This window comes from Bubalus kerabau, chromosome 16 (genome assembly GCF_029407905.1).
Source record: "Bubalus kerabau isolate K-KA32 ecotype Philippines breed swamp buffalo chromosome 16, PCC_UOA_SB_1v2, whole genome shotgun sequence".
In the NCBI taxonomy this organism is placed as follows: domain Eukaryota; kingdom Metazoa; phylum Chordata; class Mammalia; order Artiodactyla; family Bovidae; genus Bubalus; species Bubalus kerabau.
In genome coordinates this window covers 75929427-75946738 of record NC_073639.1, presented here as the reverse complement: position 1 = coordinate 75946738, position 17312 = coordinate 75929427, and the positions used below count along the sequence as shown (strand labels likewise).

Below are 17312 nucleotides of genomic sequence, written 5' to 3'. Positions count from 1 at the left end.
TCTCTGCTGCCCGCCTGGGGGGTCCGGCCGCCCCTCGTCGGTGGCCTCGCCACACGATACCTGGGGTTCTGCGGCTCTCAGGGCTGGGGCTGGGTGCCCCTGCCATCCTGCGTCCGGCACTGTGCCGGCCCGAGGGGCGGGCTGCTCAATAAACGTTAGCTTGATTGTCTGGAGCCAGACTGCGCGGTGTCAGAGTCAGGCTATGCAGAGTCGGGTCACGGCGCGGCCGAGGGCTGCGGCTGCTCCCAGCTGGTCCTGCAGCCTCTGTCTGAGCCCGAAGCATCGGTGGCCTTCCACCCCCCACCCCCCGGGGGATCTGGGAGCCAAAGGCACAGTTGGGTGGGTCCTCGGAGACAGAGGAAAGTCCTCTGATGATGTGGTGGGTGCTGTTTGGGGCATGTGGGCTTTGGTGCTGGAAGGCCAGCCAAGTTGACCTGATGATTTGGTCTCCACCCAGCTGGGCGGGACAGGCTGTTGTGGCTGTTGGGCAGGGCCTCGCCCCCAAGAGCTCAGCCTGGCTCAGGGCACCTGGGGCTGCCTGGAGGGTGGGGCAAGCTCAGGCCCCTCCCAACTGCGTTTTCTGGCCTGGGGGCGGTCCATAGCCAGCCTGGGGCCTTCTGTGCCTGGCAGGGAATTGCCAGTCTGGTTCATAGTCTGGGTGGCTGCCTGAGGGCTGGCAGGGCTGGCTCCTGGGGTGCTCTCTCTGCCCCTCCTCCCCCCACAGAACCCCGCCGGGCTGAAGGGGCCGATTGGACGGGGGCCATCTCTCTGGAAAAGGATGTTGACTCGCGTGGTGTGGCTGCAGGAAGGGACAGCTGCCAGCCTGCCGGTGGAAGAAGGCAAAACAGAGGAACCACCCAGCCGCGTCAGAACGCGCGGCCCCGGCTCTCTGCCCGCGGTCGCTCGGGGTCCTGGTGCCAGGCCGTCCTGACGTCTGTCCGGAACGACGCTCTAGCTCGTCAGGAAACAGCTGGATTATGTTCCCAGGTTCCTGGTTTAAGAGACAATAACAGTTTTTCCATTTTGTACCATGGAGATGAGATTATATAACAGAAAAGGAAAGGTTTTCACGTGAACGGCTCAGGGGCGCAGTGTTGGGCAGCCAGCCGCCTCCCCTGTCCACTTCCCAGTTTCATCACCCCGAAAGGAAGCCCCACACTCCCCGGGCACCTGCTATCTGCCTCTGTGGACCGGCCTGTTGTGGACGTTTCGTGTACATGGGGTCAGGCCGCTGCCTGGCGTTTGGGGGCTGCCCTCACTGGGGCTCAGCTGGTGAATCCGCCTGCAGTGCGGGAGACCTCGGTTTGATCCCTGGGTTGGGAAGATCCCCTGGAGAAGGGAAAGGCTATCCACTCCAGTATTCTTGGGCTTCCTTGGTGGCTCAGCAGGTAAAGAATCTGCCTGCAATGCGGGAGACCTGAGCCATCCCTGGGTTGGGAGGGTCCTCTGGGGAAGAGAGAAGCTACCCACTCAGTAATCTGGCTTGGAGAATGCCATGGATGGTATAGTGCACGGGGTCCCAAAGAGCCAGACATGACTGAGCGACCTTCACTTCACTTCTGCCATAAAGCTGGGGAGGTTCATCCATGCTGTGGTCTTCCTAAGCCAATAATCTTCCTTTCTATGGATAGACCACTTTGGTATGTCCATGTGTTTATCAACAAGTCAGGGGGTTTTTTGGTTTTGTTTTTACTAGAGTATGATTGATTTAAAGTGAAGATGGCAGGTGGTACAGAATCTGCCTGCGATGTGGGTTTGATCCCTGGGTCGGGAAGATCCCCTGGAGAAGGAAATGGCAACCCCGTCCAGAATTCTTGCCTGGAGAATCGCATGGACAGAGGAGCCTGGCGGGCTACAGCCCACGGGGTCGGGAAGAGTCAGAGGCGACGGAGCGACTGACGCTCTCACATCGTTGATTTACGAGGGCGTGTCAGTCTCGGGCATACTGCAGAGGCGACTCGGTTGAGCTTGTACGTGTTTATTCTGGTTTATAATCGAACCCGTCCCTTGCTCTGGCGGTGCTGGGGCTTCGTTGCCGAGCGTGAGCTTTTCTCTGGTTGGGGTGAGCCGGGCTCCTCTGCCGCGCACCCTTCTCCTTGCGGCAGCTTCTCGTCACAGGGCACGGCCCGCAGTGGCTGTGACCCACGGGCGTGGCTGCTCTGAGGCCTGTGGGCTCTTCTGGATCAGGGCTCAAACCCGCGTCTGCTGCGTTGGCAGGTGGGTTCTTTCCTACTCGGGACGTCCCTGTTTACTCTTTTTCAGGTTCTTTGCTCGTACAACTTGTCACAGAATATTGAGTCGAGCTCCTTGTGCTCTACAGTAGGTCTTGGTGGTTGTCTGTTTCGTATATGGCAGAGTGTGTGTGCGCGCATGCGTCCCAGGCTTCCGACTTGTCCTTCCTGACTCGTTCCTCTGTTGATGGATGCCTGTGTTGTTTTACGTTCTGATTGTTCTGGAAATGTTGCGAAAGAACAGTTGTACATTCTGGTAATAAGTTTTGGTTTGGACGCCTGTTTTCACCTGAGTTACACATACCCGGGACGAGAATTGCTGAGTCACATGGTTGCCAGTTTGGCTTTTGAAAAATGCCTTTGCTTGGAAGTGTTTGTAAGTTGACTGAATTGGGCAGCTCATGCAGACAGACGCGGACGCAGTTCCTCTCTCTGGGACTCAGTGTCCCCGTCTGAAAAGCAGGCGTCTGGAAGTTCCTGCCTCCTAAGGGGACGGAGGTGGGGGGGATTCAAGGAGCCGACGTGAGCGGCCAGCCCTGTGCTTGGCCCAGAGGCAGTTTAGGGCAGAGGTCAGCGGGAATTTTGCAAAAATACCCACTTGTTACATCAAAGATGTGAGAGTTTTCACTCTTTGGGAAACTTACTTTCCTGAGCAGCACAGGCATCCCCTGACTGGGCTGCAGGTGCTGCCGCAAATACAGGAGCCAGCCTGGACCCCGCATCTGCTCTCAGCACACGGGGCGGCGCGCTGCTGCCGCTGCTGAGTCGGTCAGTCGTGTCTGACTCTGCGACCCCGTGGGCTGGCTGTAGCCCGCCAGGCTCCTCTGTCCATGGGCTTTCCCAGGCAAGAACACGAGTGGGGGGCCGTTCCCTCCTCTAGAGGAGCTCCCCCACCCAGGGATGGAACCCGAGTCTCCTGCCCTGCAGGAGGGTTCCCGACCACCGAGCCCCCGGGAGGGCTCAAAGCAGAGGATGACTGTGGGTCCAGGGCCAGCTCTGTCCCGTGGGGACTGTGCGCCCCTCAGTGATACCTGACCCCCACACCCCGGCTTTCTGAGCCTCTCTCAGAGGAGCGAGCCTACCTTGCAGGGCCCCCACCCCACCGCTAGCCACCGGGAATACGAGCGTCGAGAGTACCCAGCGCAGCACCGCCAGCACTGGGCTGGGCCGGGGGCCAGCACCGCGGGGTGTGGGGCTGGGCGGGGAGGGCGGAAGCCCGAGGGGGCGTGGTGGAGCGGTTCTCTGAGCTGACCGCCGGAAGGAAGCCGCCGTCTGAGGTGCTTTTACCTTTGCAAATAAGCACGTCCCGCTGGGGTCTTCCTGCGGCGCACCCCAGCCCTTGTGTCTTCCTGACCCCGGGGGCCTGTCTTATCAGCCGGGCCGCTCCCCGCACTCTCTCCTTCCCTGGTGTGTTCTGGGCGGGAAGGCCACGGACCTTTACTCCCCCAACCGAGGGCCGCCCACCCACGGACTCGCCCCCAGGGGCGCGTTGGCCTGAGGGCGGGACCTGGGCTGGGATCCGGCGGCCAGGCGATCCAGGCTGGAGCTGGGGATGCTCCGGGCACGTAGGGTCCAGGAGGCCCCCCGCCTTGCTCGCCCGCCCCCAGGACAGAACGGCCATGGTCCGAGCTCCGTTTTGCACGTGTTCCCGCAGACCCCTGCGGCGGGGTTTCCCAGGGGGCCGGGCAGAGGCTTCAGAGGGGGTCTCGCTCGACGTGGAAATGGGGAGGGGCGTGTCGAAGTTCCTGGGGCGCCTGCTGCTTCCCGGGCAGCTGTGGCCGGGCTGTCTCAGGCCAGGGGGCACAGCATCTGAGGGCTGCAGGCACGTGCTAGGCGGTTCCCGGGTGTGGTCTGCGATGGATCAGGTCCTGCCCTCGCCGCAGGGATCGCACCCAGCCCAGGTGGGGGGTGTGCGAGTGGGCAGGGGGCATGCAAGCCCAGCGGAGACGGTGGGGCTCTGTGACACCTGGATCTGCTCTACAGAGAAGGCCCATCCTTCCCTTCATCATCTTTATTGCTGAAGGAGCTCACAGGTTGGGGGTGTCATGGAGCCCCGATGTCCCTCACCCAGGCCTCTCCCCGCCGCTCAGGCAGCACCCCCTTGGATGTTTCGATTCTGTGCTCATTTTCTGCTGATTTCTTTTTAGTTTTTACTGTAGTGTGGCTGCTTTACACTGTCAGGTTCCTGCTGCCCAGCAAAGTGAATCAGTTATACATAAATATCTGCTGTTTTTTTTAGATTCTCTCCCCATGTAGGTCATTACAGACTCCTGGGTAGGATTCTCTGTGCTGTCGAGTAGGGCCTTGTTGGTTTTGTGTCTAAGAGACCATAGCGTGTATATGTCAGTCCCAGTCTCCCAGTCTGTCCCACCGCCCCCCCCACCCCGCCCCCCTTGGTAACCATAGGTTTGTTCTGTAAACATCTGTAACTCTATTTCTGCTTTGCCAATAACTTGATCGGTGCCCTTTTTCTAGATTCCATGTGTCTGCGATACCTGTTTCTCTCTTTCTGACTGACTTCACCCCCCGTTCCGTGCTTGTTTGGGCTGTGATTGCCGAGAGGCTGCTGGAGATGAGGCCCTCCTCGTCCGCTCCCCGACGTCGCCAGTGGCGGCAGGGCCCTTAGACGTGTGTGTATCTGTGTGTGCGCTCGGTCATGTCCGACTCTTTGCACCCCGTGGACTGCATGGAGCTCCACAGGCTCTTCTGTCCATGGAATTTTCACGGCAAGAACACTGGAGTGGGTTGCCATCTCCTCCTCCAGGGGATCTTCCCCACCGGGGGCTGGAACCCGGGTCTCGGGTCTCCTCCACTGGCAGGAGGGACCCCCAGGAGTGTGTGCCTACAGTTAAGTGTGCCGTTTTAGTCCTTGTGCGTGCCCAGCACGGAGGCACGAGGCACATTCTCATCGCTGTGCAGCCGTCCCCGCTGTCCAGCTCCAGGAGTCGTCTTCTTCCTGAACCAGACTTTGCCCCGTTAAACTATATCGCTCCGTTCCCTTCTACCTGCTGCCCTGGTAACCCCTGTTCCTTGTTCTGTGTATACAAGTTTGTTTAGGGACCTCATATAGTGAGCACTGAAGAATTGATGCTTTTGAACTGTGGTGTTGGAGAAGACTCTTGAGAGTCCCTTGGACTTCGAGGAGATCCAACCAGTTCATCCTAAAGGAGATCAGTCCTGGGTGTTCTTTGGTAGGGCTGATGTTGAAGCTGAAACTCCAATACTTTGGCCACCTGATGTGAAGAGCTGACTCATTTGAAAAGGCCCTGATGCTGGGGAAGACTGAAGGCGGGAGGAGAAGGGGACGACAGAGGATGAGATGGCTGGATGGCATCACCAACTCAATGGACATGAGTTTGAGCAAGCTCTGGGAGACGGTGAAGGACAGGGAGGCCTGGTGTGCTGCAGTTAAGTCCGTCAGTTCAGTTGCTCAATCGTGTCCGACTCTTTGCGACCCCGTGGACAGCAGCCATGAAATTAACAGACTCTGCAGTTCATGGGGTCCCGAAGAGTCAGACACGACTGAGCGACTGAACAAGAGCAACACAGGGTGCAGTCAGAGGGTGAACCTGCCTTTCCGGGTCTGGCCGGGGTCACTCAGCCGCGTTGCTGCGGGCGCTGGACAGCCTTCCTTTCTAAGGCCGAGCGGTGTCCGCTTTGAATCCTGTGTCAGTTGTCCCTCAGCGGGCAGGCGCGTGCTCCTGCCGTTTGGCCGCTGTGAACGTGGGCCGGCAGATACCTGGGCGTGACCCTCCTTTGAATTCCTTCAAGTCCATACCCGGAAGCGGGGTTGCTGGATCCTGTGGGTGTTCTGTGTGTGATGTTTTGAAGGACTTTTTTTTTTTTTTTTTTAAAACCTGTGTTGCCCTTCAGATGTAAGAAGGGGACGTGAACTTGGCACCCCCCAGACTTACTCCTTTGCCTTTTCTGTGGCGTGGGGAGGGAGGCTGCCTTTTCTCTAGGCGTCAGAATGGATTGTAGATGCACAGAGTGCTGGGCTGCTTGCGTGCAGAGGAGGTTTCAGGTTTCACTGTGTAAACGCTTTTCCACGCTCTTCCACACTCAGCTGTTCCACACTCAGCCAGAACTATGACTCAGCCCCGCTCCGTCCCTCCTCCTCCCCTCCGCACTGTGAGCTGTTCAGCTGAGCCTCCTCTCTTGCCTGGTGGTTCAGCGGTAAAGAATCCGCCTGTCAATGCAGGAGACACCGGTTCGTTCGGTTCGATCCCTGGGTCGGGAAGATCGCCCTGGAAGAGGGAATGACAACCCATTGCAGTTATTCTTGTCCGGAAACCCCATGAACAGAGGAGCCTGGCGGGTTACAGTCCAGGGGATCGCAGGAGTCGGACACAACTTAGCGACTCAACAACAACAACATCTCCCAGAGACTCTAGAAGCCATGGGATCCCATGCCCACCAAGTCCACACACACTGCTTTCCTGGGTTTGGCCTCAGCTTTGGGTCGAGCTTTATAGGAAGTGCCCAGTCCTGCCCGAGGTGGCCAAGCCTGGAGAGGATTTCCCCCTGGGTGTCGCTGGCAGAGGAGTGGAGGGCACGCCCTGCCTCTCGCTGTGCTGTGGTTCTGGGCAGACAGCGGCCTTTCTCATCCCAAATCGTGCCTTACGCTCAAGACGGGGGGACGTCGGGTGTGGAAGCTGCAGAGCGAGAGGAAGACAGTTCCCCGCGTGTTGCTTAGAAGCAGGAGGCGGGGGCGGGGGGCTTTCCTCCCGTGACACACTTGCGTCAGAACAGCCTGGGGCGGGGTGGGGAGGGGGCGGTCATCAAAATGAGGGATGTCAAGTCCAGATGAGCTGGGCGGCACACTGAGCCCTTGGGTGAGAAACAAGGGGTGGCCGCCAGCCAGGACCGAGGCTTAACGGCACTGGTTCCTTTAACCAATGTCCACTGGGGAGATGTGTGCAGAGTGGGGAGACGGCTGGGTTTTTAGTTTCCAGGGCACCACCTTGTGACCCCTGGCATCTGGCTGCAGACCTGGCCCCTCGGACTGGTCTGGCCGGGCGAAGCTTCCACGGCAGCACCGACAGCCAGCCCCTCTTGACACGGGCCAGCGCCCCCTCACCGAGGACTTCGGTTTACACCGGGCCTTAGCCCGGATGCTGTTGTGGAACCAGCACGTGAGGAAGTCACACGTGTGAACACTTGCGGTTCTTGAGGGTGAGCCCTGGGGTCCCAAGCTTGACCCTGACATCCCAAGGTTCTCACTGGGGATTCGGTGTCGACTTGACCTCGGACGTGAGCTCAATGCGCTCGCAGGCCTGGCAATCAGGTGACGCGCTCAGGTCATGTTCTTCCACGAAATGAAGAATATGTTAACTTTTTACAACATGGTTATTAAAAAAAAAAGAAAAGCTGAAGGTTTCTTGGGACGTGTGGACGCTGGCCATTCTGCGCTAATGGGAAGCGGGGCAGAGGGTAGAGCTGTCGAAGGCAGCAGGGAGGGCTGGGCGACAGGGACGTTTCAGCGCCAGGCGGGCTCTGTCCGTGGTCTAGTTTCTGGGCCCAGTTTCAAGTCAGCGAACCTGAGACGCGGATGGCTTGAGTGACCGGCGCTGTCTCAGCTGTGTTGCCACCTGGGTGGAACCGGAGCCTCTCGAGTCTGCGACCTTCCTCCCCGCCCCCCCGCCGGAGGACATTTATTTTATTAAAAAAAAAAAAAAAATGTGATTCCCGAAAGAACAGGAACCCGGGATGAGACTTGTTTGGGGGGTGGGTGTGGACCAGGGTTCTGTACCCCCCCCACCCCCAGTCCTCAGGAACGCTGAGTGAGAGCTAGCTGAGCCTCTGGGTCTTCTCAGGAGGAGGCAGTGCTTGACTGTGGCCTCGGGCTGCCCCCTCAGGACGGTACAGAACCCACAGTCCAGGGGCTTCCCTGGTGGCCCCGTGGTTAAGACTCTGATCTCCCAGTGCAGAAGGCGTGGGTTCCATCCCCGGTCGCCGAACTAAGATCCCACATGTTGTGATGTGCGGCCAAAAAAAAAATTGAGACCCCGAAGTCCAAGGGCGACACCCAGCGCAGTGATCTTGGTCCCTGAAGCCCCTCAGATGATGGATTAAGAGGTACCAGGGTGCCTTGGTGCAGCCCACAGCGTCCTCTGTGGCTCTCACCCAAGAAGCGGCTCCTGAGGACTGGGACCCTCCTGTGGACCCACAGGAAAGCCCAGCCTGGCTTTGGTGACCGGCCCCTGAGTGCAGACCCCAGGGCCCCAGGCACAGCCCCGGGCCGGGGGGCGGCAGGACAGGCTCTCTGCCCTGGCTGGAGCCCCCTGGGGGTCCTTCGCAGCCACCGGGGCCCAGGCCACCCCCAACTCGGTCAGTAGGTGTGGGCCCCGCCTGGGTTACGCTTTCTGAGCCCCTGGATGACGCTGGCGGGTAGCCAGGGCTGAGGGCCCTGTTGGAGGACGGTGACCTTACGGGAGCGGAGCTGGAGGGGTGGGGCGAGGTGGGGGCGGGGCAGGGAGTGGGGACTTCGGCCTGCGGGCGCCCGCAGCTCGGTGGCCCGTCTCAGCCTGCAGCTCGTCCCCGCGGCGCCCGTGGAAGGCAGTGAGGCCTGTCCTCTGCTCTAGTAGGCTCTGGAAAGCCGGTGCCAGGCACTGGGCCCCACCTGGCCGGGTCGGTCCGGGTGCTTCCAGCATGCAGAACGTTTGGTGCCGGAAGGTGTCGCCACCTGGGGGCTGACCGCCCCGGAGGCCGCCTGTGCCGTCACCTTGGACTGCCAGCGGGCGCGTCACAGTGACGTGACCGAGCCCCGTTGGGATGACCTCTTGGAAGGCCCGGGCGCCCTCTGGAAGGACGAGTGGACGGGCGGCCGTGACGTGAGGCTGGAACGGGCCGGGCCCTTGCGGGCTGATGGCCCAGCCAGGGAGTCCGCTCGGTAAGAACGGCTCTGGGAAGCGGGCTCTGGAGCCCATGTGGCCTGTGATCCGTGGGGGCGGGGTGGGGGGAGCGCTGACTGTCTAGCACCTGAAGGAACAGGGTGTCGTCTCTGTGGCCAGGTACCGCCCACTCCCCAATTCGGGGAGAGCTTGCTGTAGGACAAGCCACGCTCTGCTCGTGGGGACTCTCAGCTGGGGGGCAGGGGGGCACAGCCTGTCTCCTGGCCTTGCACTTGGGTTGGTGGGGTCAGTTAGGATCCCCCCAGATGGGGCTTAAAGACGTTCCTGGACAGCAGGCCTCTAGCGTTTGGGGTCCACCCTTCAGGCCCCACTACCCCCACCTACGGGGATCAAAGGCCCAGCCTCACCTTGTCTGGGGAGGAGGCGCCCCACCCCGCCCGCCTGCAGAGTCAGCTGTGAAGGTGAGGTTTGGCTATACGAGGCCCCTGTTCCAGGCCCGCAGGGGACAGGTGGGGTGCCACCCCCCGCAGGCTGACAGCCCTCAGCCCCTCTCTGCCTCTGATGCCACCTGCTTCTCCGCACTTGCAGATGCGTTGTTCGGGACGCCGCCGGGGTTCAGCTGTGCCTCGGATCGGGCGGAGGAGCCGCGCCGGCCCCAGGACGGGCTGCCCTACATCGATGACTCGCCCGCCTCCTCACCCCACCTCAGCAGCAAGGCCCGGGGTGGCAGGGACGCGGCAGAGCCCAGCAGAGCGGTGAGTCGGGGCAGGAGGGTGGGAGAGGGGGCCGCCGAGGGTCCAGTCTCCCTGAGGCCCTCGTCCTGGATCTGGGTGCACGGGCTGAGGGGGTGGGCGTGGAGGGTGGACGCGGGGGTCCCGGGGGGCCGAGGGCGGGCGTGGGGGTCCTGGGGCTCTGTCTCGGCTGGCAGGGTGCACGGCGGGTCGGGTCCAGGCCCATCCCCCAGCACACTAGCCCCTGCTCTTGCCCAAGGAGCTGCTGAGATGGCTTACCCGCTCTCTGGGGTCTTTCTCCAGGGGCCTCCCCGTCTTTAGTGACCCTCCTGCCGTCCCCTCTGCTCTGCGATGGAACTGAGGCCCCGAGGCCCATGGCAAGCAAAAGCTGGCACCGCCCCAGTGCGCTCCCTCGCGGGCAGTGGCCGTGAAGGCCTGACTCCCGGTCCCCGTGGCCTCGCGCCTCAGGCTGGCGCCCCCGAGGGGCGTCAGGACCCGGCCGGGCACCCTTGGCCTCCCGGGCCCGCCCGAGGGGCGTCAGGACCTGGCCGGGCGCCCTTGGCCTCCCGGGCCCGCCCGAGGGGCTAAGTGCAGGTGTTGCCCCCGATGACCGACACCCTCCTCCCGCTCAGCTTGTTTCTGGGGCGTCTCCACCCCGGATTTAGCAATGAGAGCGAGGGCTGTGGTTTCCCCCGTGGCTGGAACCACATCTCCTCACCACGTGGCCCCCCTGTGGGGCCGGCGCCTTCACTCAGGACTGCCGTTTTCCTTTGGCTTCTGTGATTTCTGGCTTCCCTGCTGGCCTAGATGGTAAAAACATCTGCCTGCAGTGCAGGAGACCCGGGTTCAGTCCCTGGGTCGGGAAGGTTCCCCTGGAGAAGGGAAATGGCCACGCGTTACAGGATTCTTGCCTGGAGAATCCCACAGACGGGGCAGTCCGGCAGACTGCGGTCCATGGGGTCGCAAAAGAGTCCAGACGTGATGGAGCCACTGACACTTTGGCTTTCCCCCTGCTGGGCAAGCTTCTCCCCCTGAAACGGGGGCGGTAGGTGGGCGCCCGTGTGAACACATGCCTGCCTGGTGCGGCTTACCCACACTGCCAACCCCGGCATTCCATAGACGAAGAGACCGGGGTTCAGAGAGGCAGAGTGACTTGCTCGAGGCCACACCGTGGCAGCTCTGAAGGCCTCCCCGCCCCTCAGCTGAGCCATTCGGCCCCTGCCCTGCCCTTCCTGAGGTCTCCTCTCTCACCCTGCCTTGCGGGTGTGACTTGGGACAGACGAGCATCCTAACGCCCGATCCCTGGACTCGGGACGGTCCTCCCTGTCTGTCTGTGGTCCCTGAGGGCTGTCTTCCCCCGGCACATAACCTCCGCCCCTGCCCGGGCCCCTGCCCTCAGGCCCCCAGCACGCTGACTTGGGGTTGTGCCCCCCACCCTTTACCCCCAGTTGGGGGGCCCACCTGCTGGAGAGCCTGTCCAGACCAGGAGCCCTCAGACTCGTCTCGCCTTACACACATGGCGAGAAGGCTGCACCTGCTTGTCGGGCCTGGGGGCTCCAGCCCCAAGCGGGCACCTGGCCCAGGGGGCTTTCAGGTGGCACCTGGGGGAGACGGGGACGGGACCGGATGAGGCATGCGTGGTTTTATTCTGGAAGCCCTGTGGTCCAGGGCTCGGGGCCCCGGAGACCAGCAGAGAGCTCTGGCTTTCTGGGGCCCCGTCGGCCACGTAGGGACACTTCCCTCTTTCGTCTCTGATTGTGCGTCTGAGGACGATGCGGCTGGGGCTTCCTGGCGCCCACAGGAAGCACTGTGGTCTTGCGGTCGTGGCTGCCCGATCCCCCATCCGCCAGGGCCGGGGTGCCTGCCCGTTCCCCTCCATCCCGCCCCTCCAGGGTGGGGGCCGCCGAGCCTGGGCCCTTTCAGGGTGGCGGGTGGTGGGGGGTCAGGAGGACCTTCCTGGGGACCCCATGGCGATGCGGGGGTTCGCTGGCCTCCTGGGGGTGCAGGTCAGCTCCAGGAACACATGCCTGCAGGGTGAGTAGGGGTTCCCGGGGAGTTGCCCGGGGCACTGGGGGAGGAGCCAGGTGGGCAGTAGGGTGGGTCCTGTGACCCTAGGAGGCTGTCCCGGCGCGGAGCGTCAGCGAGCGCCTCCCTCCTGGTGCTCGTCCTCAGAGGGGCTGCTGGGCGTGTCTGCGTTTCCCTGGAACGACGAGTGTGCAGTGCCAGCTGGGGACCCAAGTCCCGGGAGAGTGCCAGCGGACACACGTCCCTCGTCTCTGCGAGGGACAGTGAGGTTACGTATTCGTCAGCCCCTCGGAGACGCTGCAGAGAGGAGTGGGCTCCCGGGGAGCCCGGACCAGGGCCTCCGGCCAGCGCGTCAGGGGTGCAGACGAGCGTCCAGGCGTCACCCCAGCTGCTGTCCTGGGAGGGGGTAGCCTTTGTTCTGCAGCCGCGCTGGCCAGCAGGCTGCGACTGCCCCAGGGTGGGGGTGGGGGCCCTGCAGCTCTGGGCCTGGCAGCTGGCTGGCGGGCTGCCCCTCTGCTCCCCTGGCTCCCTCCCTCCGTTCCCCGACCTTGTTGTCACACTGGGGGTTTTCTTTTTTGCTCTCTTAGCCCCAGGGCTTGTGTTGTCTTCCCCTCCAGCTCCCGGGCAGTGGAGGCCTCTTTCCTCCAGCTTCCTCCTGCCCTCTCCGCGTCCTGGGTGCCTGCACACACCCTTGTCAGAGCCTGCGCGCGCAGGGCAGGTGTCAGCACTGCAGTCCCGCCCTGCCCTTTGCCCCCTCCTCCTGTTCCCTCCGCCCTCTCGCCTCTGGGTGGGGTAGCCGGTGCTCAGGCCCCTGTCCGCTGCCCCCAGCCCCTCTGAGGCTCAGGAGAAGGTTCTAGTCTAGCCCTGGACCTCGCCCAGACGTTCCTTTACCCGGCCAGGCCCTTGGGAGCAGAGAGCAGGACGGGGCGCCATCCTTTTCCACCCGGCTCTCCAGGCCGTAGGGCTGGGGAGCAGCTCCCCCCAGGCACACAAGCCTTCACCTCGGCCATGACGGGAGGTGTGAGCAGGGTCCCCTGGGAGCAGCTTCCCCAGGGTGCCTCCATTCGAGACATGACCTCCGTGGTCTGAGAGGAGAGGGGTGGCTGGGCCCCCCCACCCTGCACATCTCTGCTGATGGTGCTGGGGGCCCCGGAGCTGGCTGCCCGGACGGTCCTGGACCCCGGAACCTGCTCATCTGATGGACAAGGGTTCCCTGGAGGGACCTTTGCACCTTCTTGAACGTGTGGCCACACCAGGGCCCAGCCAGCGGTTCTGGGTCCTCTCGCTGGTCGGTTTATTCTGTGGATCTTGGTGGAGAACCTGGGGTTCTGGGCGCCCTGGCCCAGAGGCTCCCACTGCCCAGCATGGCCTGGACGGGGCTGTGGTGTGGGACCTGGGTGTCCTTTCCCCAGAGTGGCTGAAAGCCAAGAATCCGATGGCTACCCCCCATACGTGTACACAGACACAGATGGGAACATGCATGAGCACACATATATGTGCACGCACACATGAACACACACATGAGCGCAGACGTGTACACACGCATGCGCGCACACGCACACATACGTGTGCATACACAGGAGCACACGTACATATACACGCAAGCACACGTGTGCGTGCTTGAGCACAGGTGTACATACACAAGCACACACATGCGTGTACACACGAAACACACACACACGAGCACCTGGCTTATGCATACACAGCAATGCCCAGAGCAGAGTGGTGGTCCAGGCAGCCTTTCTGGGTGGTCCCGGCGGGCAGCCAGGATGCGCTGTAAGTCCCAAGGATGCAGAAAGCAGACACGGGGGCAAGTGGGAACTGGGCTCCTTTTCTCCAGTTCGCACCTGGGCAGCCAAGGCTCAGGGTAGGAGGGCAAGGGCCTGAGACAGTGGGGCTCGCAGGGCAGGCCTGGCTGATGGCCGCACCCCCACCCCTTGACTCAGCCCCGGGTGCTTCCTGTCAGATCTGCCATTTCTCCACCACGAAGTACCTCCCTCCTGCCAGGCCAGGCAGGTGGGAAGGGCCAGTAGGGTTGGGGGTCCAGAGGGGCTGCCCTGGGAGGTCCTGTTCCAGGTATTATGGAAACACACAATGGCGCTCATCTCACAGGCTACCAAGACGATGCTCGAAATCCTTCACGTCCCAAAAGTGGGTGAACCGAGAACTCCCAGATGCTCAACCTGGATCTAGGAAAGGCGGAGGAACCAGAGATCAAACTGCCAGCGTCCGTCGGATCATAGAAAAAGCAAGGGAGTTCCAGAAAAACATCTACTTCTACTTTATGGGCTACGCTAAAGCCTTTAACTGTGTGGATCACAACACGCTGGAAAATTCATAAAGAGATGGGAATACCAGACCACCTGACCTGCCTCCTGAGAAATCTGTATGCAGGTCAGGAAGCAACAGTTAGAACTGGACATGGAACAACAGACTGGTTCCAAACTGGAAAGGAGTACGTCAAGGCTATTTATTGTCACCCTGCTGATTTAACTTATATGCAGAGTACATCATGAGAAACGCTGGGCTGGAAGAAGCACAAGCTGGAATCAAGACTATTGGGAAAAATACCAATAATCTCAGATACGTAGATGACACCACCTCTGGCAGAAAGTGAAGAGGAACTAAAGAGCCTCTTGCTGAAGGTGAAAGAGGAGAGTGAAAAAGCTGGCTTAAAACTCATCATTCAGAAAACTAATATCATGGCATGTGGTCCCATCACTTCATGGCAAATCAATGGGGAAACAATGGAAATAGACACTTTATTTTCTTGGGCTCCAAAATCACTGCAGATGGTGACTACAGCTATGAAATTAAAAGACCCTTGTTCCTTGGAAGAGAAGCTGTAACCAACCTAGACAGCATGTTAAAAAGCAGAGACGTTACTTTGCCAACAAAGGCCCGTATAGTCCAAGCTATGGTTTTTCCAGTAGTCATGTACAGATGTGAGAGTTGGATCCTAAACATGGCTGAGCATTGAAAAATTGCTGCTTTCAAATTGTGGTGCTGGAGAAGACTCTTGAGAGTCCCTTGGACAGCAGGAAGATCAAACCAGGCTCGCCTGGTGCTTCAGTGATAAAAAATCGGCGTGCCAGTGTTGGAGACGTGGGTTTCATCCCTGATCCACGAAGATCGCTCATGCCTCGAAGCAGGTAAGCCCTGGCACCACAAATGTGGAGCGTGTACTCTGGAGCCCGGGAGCCAGAACTGCTGAGCTCACGGCTGCGGCTCCTGAAGCCCGTGCTCGGCAACAAGAGAAGCCGCTGCCGTGAGAAGCCCGAGCACAACTAGAGACTCGGAGCACCTGCTCACGACAGCTAGAGAAGAGCCTGCGCAGCAACGAAGACCCAGCACAGGCAGGAATAAATGAACAAGTGAAATGATAACAACAACAGAAAAAGGAGATCAAACCAATCCATCCAAAAGGAAATCAACCCTGAATATTCATTGGAAGGACTGATGCTGAAGCGGAAGCCCCAGTACTTTGGCCACCTGATGCAAAGAACTGACTCATTGGAAAAGACCCTGATGCTGGGAAAGATTACGGGCAGGAGGAGAAGGGGACGACAGAGGATGAGATGGTTGGATGGCATCACCGACTCGATGGACATGAGTTTGAGTAAGCTCCAGGAGTTGGTGACAGACAGGGAGGCCTGGCGTGCTGCGGTCCACGGGGTCACAAAGAGCTGGACACGACTGAACAACGACGACGGGAGTGCCAGGAGGCCCGCGCTGGTGTGGGATGATGGGTGACGACACCCACGGGCGTTTGCCCTGTCGTAACCGGGGGTAGGGCCTTGCTGCTGGTGCAGTGAACGCAGCCCAGAAGTGCCGCTTGACACCCAGCATGGCACAGGGTGCCCCTCGGCACCCAGCAGAGAATCCTGCAGCCCCAGAGGTCAGCGGTGCCAAGGCCGGGACCTGCCCCGTCCGTCACGTCCCCCCGAGTGACCAACGGCCAGTGCTCCGGTTCCATACCCAAGGATAGGGCCGTCTCGGCTCACCTGCAGGCTGGGGAGCCAGTGGCGGAAAGGGCAGGGCTGTGTCCTCTTTTCTGGACACAGGGACACAGGGCCTCAGCCCCCTGGCACCACCCTCGGGCTGCAGTGGGGCCGGCAGCACAGGCTGGACGTAGGGAGGAAAACCCCAGCCAGGTGGGGCGCAGGCCTTGGGCACAGCCACCCTGACCCCAGACTGCCTCATTGCCTGTCAGGGAGCAGGCAGAAGACCTCAGCCCGTAAGTTGATGAAAAAGCAGTTTCGTTGCCTTTGGAATCATGCTCCGTGTCAGTTTCCCGGGCGTCTGTAATAAACCATCACAGACCGTGTGGCTTAAACAAGAGAGATTGATTTCTGCCAGTTCTGGAGGTGGGACGTCTAAGGTGAAGGTGTCAGGGGGGCTGGTTTCTCCCGGGACCTCTCTCCTCGGCTCAGAGATGCCCGTCTTCCCCCTGCGTCTTTCCGACCGGGTATGTCTGTGTCCTAAACCCCTCCTCCTCGTCTTCTCGAGGCGTCGATTTATAACTCGGTGTTTATCCTAGGTATACGAGACAGTGGTTGGGTATATGTGTATATTGTAAAACGATTGCTGGCCATGACTCAACATCCATCACCACGCCTGCTTATAAATGTTTTGTGTGCTAAGAACTCGTAAGATCTGTTCTTTCAGCAACTTTCACGTATACGGCATGGTACCGACTGTGGCAACCCGCTCCGGAGCGGGAGGTCCGTGGACAGAGGAGCCTGGCCACTCCGGAGCAGGAGGTCCGTGGACAGAGGAGCCTGGCCGCTCCAGAGCGGGAGGTCCATGGGCAGAGGAGCCTGGCGGGCGACCGTCCCTGGGGCCGCAGAGCCGGCCACACCCGAGCGGCTAACACACGGTCAGCGAGCTGTTCCGTACATCCCCAGGACTTGCTTGTCTTGTTCCTGGAAGTTTGTGCCTTTTGATCACCTGATCTCTTCTTAGAAGGGCGTACCAGCCGTTTTGGACTAGGACCCAGCCCACTGACCTCATGTTAACTTGATTACGTCTCTAAAGACCCTTATCTCCAAGGACAGTCGCGTTCTGGGGCGCCGGGGACACGTCCCTGGTGTGACACCGTCACACCCAGCACGGCACTGTCGTCTTTCAGCCTCCAAACCCGGCCCCCCTTGTCTGCATCCAGGGGCCTGCCAGCTCTGTGTTCGAGGCAAAGACTGCAGAGTGGGGAGGAGGGGGTCCTTGCTGTAGCCCATAGGTATGTGGGTCCCAGCATCTAGAAAGCAGGCTCAGAACAGCAGGTTTAAGGGACAAAGGCCCTGGACCCAGGAGACGGGGTTTCCCTTGGGCAGGTGGCGTCAGCCCCAGCCTCGCCCTGTGACTGGGCACGAGGCGGGCCACCCAGCCTTGGCCGGTCCAAAGGTCCAGTGGTAGCGGTGCTGAGGCTGGGCAGGTGCCGGGCGAGGGGGTGTTGTGGCGGAGAGGCCGCAGTG

At 60.8% G+C, this 17312-nt stretch overlaps 1 protein-coding gene across 1 annotated transcript in view; it reads left to right on the top strand.

Annotated features, from left to right (window-relative positions):
* The window catches only part of BCR (BCR activator of RhoGEF and GTPase), an 87797-nt gene that overhangs the window by 30657 nt on the left and 39828 nt on the right, over window positions 1-17312 (top strand). Inside the window, exon 2 of the mRNA XM_055549709.1 lies at window positions 9674-9840. Coding sequence (XP_055405684.1) covers window positions 9674-9840 — 167 coding nt within the window. The remainder of the gene's footprint in view (window positions 1-9673; window positions 9841-17312) is intronic.